Source organism: Sphaeroforma arctica, assembly GCF_001186125.1.
Source record: "Sphaeroforma arctica JP610 unplaced genomic scaffold supercont1.6175, whole genome shotgun sequence".
Taxonomy (NCBI): Eukaryota; class Ichthyosporea; order Ichthyophonida; genus Sphaeroforma; species Sphaeroforma arctica.
In genome coordinates, this window is record NW_014034383.1 from 1 (window position 1) to 1,727 (window position 1,727).

General features: G+C 40.4%; 2 protein-coding genes across 2 annotated transcripts; one reads left to right on the top strand and one right to left on the bottom strand.

Annotated features, from left to right (window-relative positions):
- Positions 1–68: 68 nt before the first annotated feature.
- SARC_15480 (hypothetical protein) lies at positions 69–584 on the bottom strand (the record flags this gene model as incomplete). The annotated part of the gene is made up of 1 exon (XM_014290398.1): positions 69–584. A coding segment is annotated over exon 1 (291 nt), but the record flags the coding sequence as incomplete, so codon positions are not given.
- An 805-nt stretch (positions 585–1,389) lies between these two features.
- Positions 1,390–1,641, top strand: SARC_15481 (hypothetical protein; the record flags this gene model as incomplete). The annotated part of the gene is made up of 1 exon (XM_014290399.1): positions 1,390–1,641. A coding segment is annotated over one exon (252 nt), but the record flags the coding sequence as incomplete, so codon positions are not given.
- Between the last annotated feature and the right edge of the window lie 86 nt (positions 1,642–1,727).

Sequence of the window (1,727 nt, forward strand, 5' to 3'; positions counted from 1 at the left end):
TATATATATCATGTACCAAGCAGGGCATTATAATCTACGATACACACTTGTAACTACGGATAACACACCATACCCCCCAGAATGAAGTAATTCCGTGCCCATACAGCCTTTACTAAATCACGCCGTCTGGCAACCGCCCCTTCTACAACAACAGTGTCGGAGCTCAGCAGTTCGTCAGGTGCACCTGTGGAGTCGCGTCTGTGTAGACTACCAGTACTCAAGGGGTTCGGCAGGTGATTGGGGCTTAACAGGTCGGAACCCACGTGATCCTGCTCCATCTTGTATGTGTGTTTCACTTTACTTGAATGATGGAGGATGTGTGTGGTGTGATGTCCGTGGCGTGCCTGTGCCTCCGGCATTCATCTACTGGTGTACAATTTTGTTATATATTTTAAATCCACGATCAAAGTATTTGCGTGTTTTTAAGTATATGTGCATATGCCTGTCTCCTCATATGTTTAGGTATATGCGGATATGCATAGATACTATTTAACAGTCGCGAGTGAGAACAGGAGCCACGTCAGGCTGATATATTCAAATACTAACTGAATACTTGTGAACCATAAACTAGTGCGCAGATAAATATCTAACAAGCAAATTTTTGTGTTTAAAAAAAAAACGTTTATCATCAGAAATAATATAACCCCCCCCCCCCCTGGACTAACGATCTAAATAATATGATTCTAAATATGTACCTTGATAAAAAATATTTCTAATACTTCTTTACCATAACCTTCTTGATACACATTTTTACTATTTATAATAACAACTATAGAGCTTGGCCTTGAAGACAGAGGGGGAAGGTCTCTAAATTATAAATAATCACGACCCTCTCCTACTTCATAGTAGTAAATTATGAGGGAGAATGGACGAGAGAGTAGAGTCCGTAGGAAAGTAGAAGACTAAATACATACTGAGCTTTCTAAAATAGACTCTAAATACGTTAAATATTTATTTATGAGTGTACCCCTTTTCTACTACAAAATGTTTAAAAAAACTTTTAAAAGACATCATTGCGTTTCCGTTCAGCGATTACGGCACAGGGGGGACTGGGGACTGGTGGTGTGTAATTCGAGTTGAAGCCTGAAGCCAAAGGTCTCTATTCTAATCTATATAGTAAAATCTCTATATGTAGTAGTATAGTATGTTATTTTTAGCACAAACCCAACTTCGTGATATTTATAACATAGTTTTGCTCCCTCGGGCTCCGAGTCCCGACATAAATAATCTGCGATTGATCATAGCCTTCTGAATCCAAAAGATTAAATAGTACAATCCTGAATTTAGCCGCTGTATGAATAATACTAAACCGACCACGATACCCCACAGTGACTAGAAGTGTATTTGTATGTCAAACAGGGAACACCTTCACGTAGGACAATAGCTGAAATGACTCAGCCAGAACGTCAAAGCCTCGTTATATCTGTAACGAGTGCGAAGTCATTACCCAATGTTGATCCCAAAACGGATGTGCGTTTAGAAGTGTCTGTGGGCAAGTTGAAGGCCAGGAGCTTGCCTGCACGCACGGATAAGCAGAAGATCGTGAAATGGGAATTTCTCTGGAAAGATTATCCCAATGCGAATGAAACTAGCTGTGTTATCAAGGTCAAGAAGCACAACCAGTTCACTGGCTACAGTCTAGTAGGCAGCGCCGTTATTCCCTTGAAGGTGAGAATGACGCACGAACCTTTACACATATCGTATATTTAGTCATATCTATATACCCG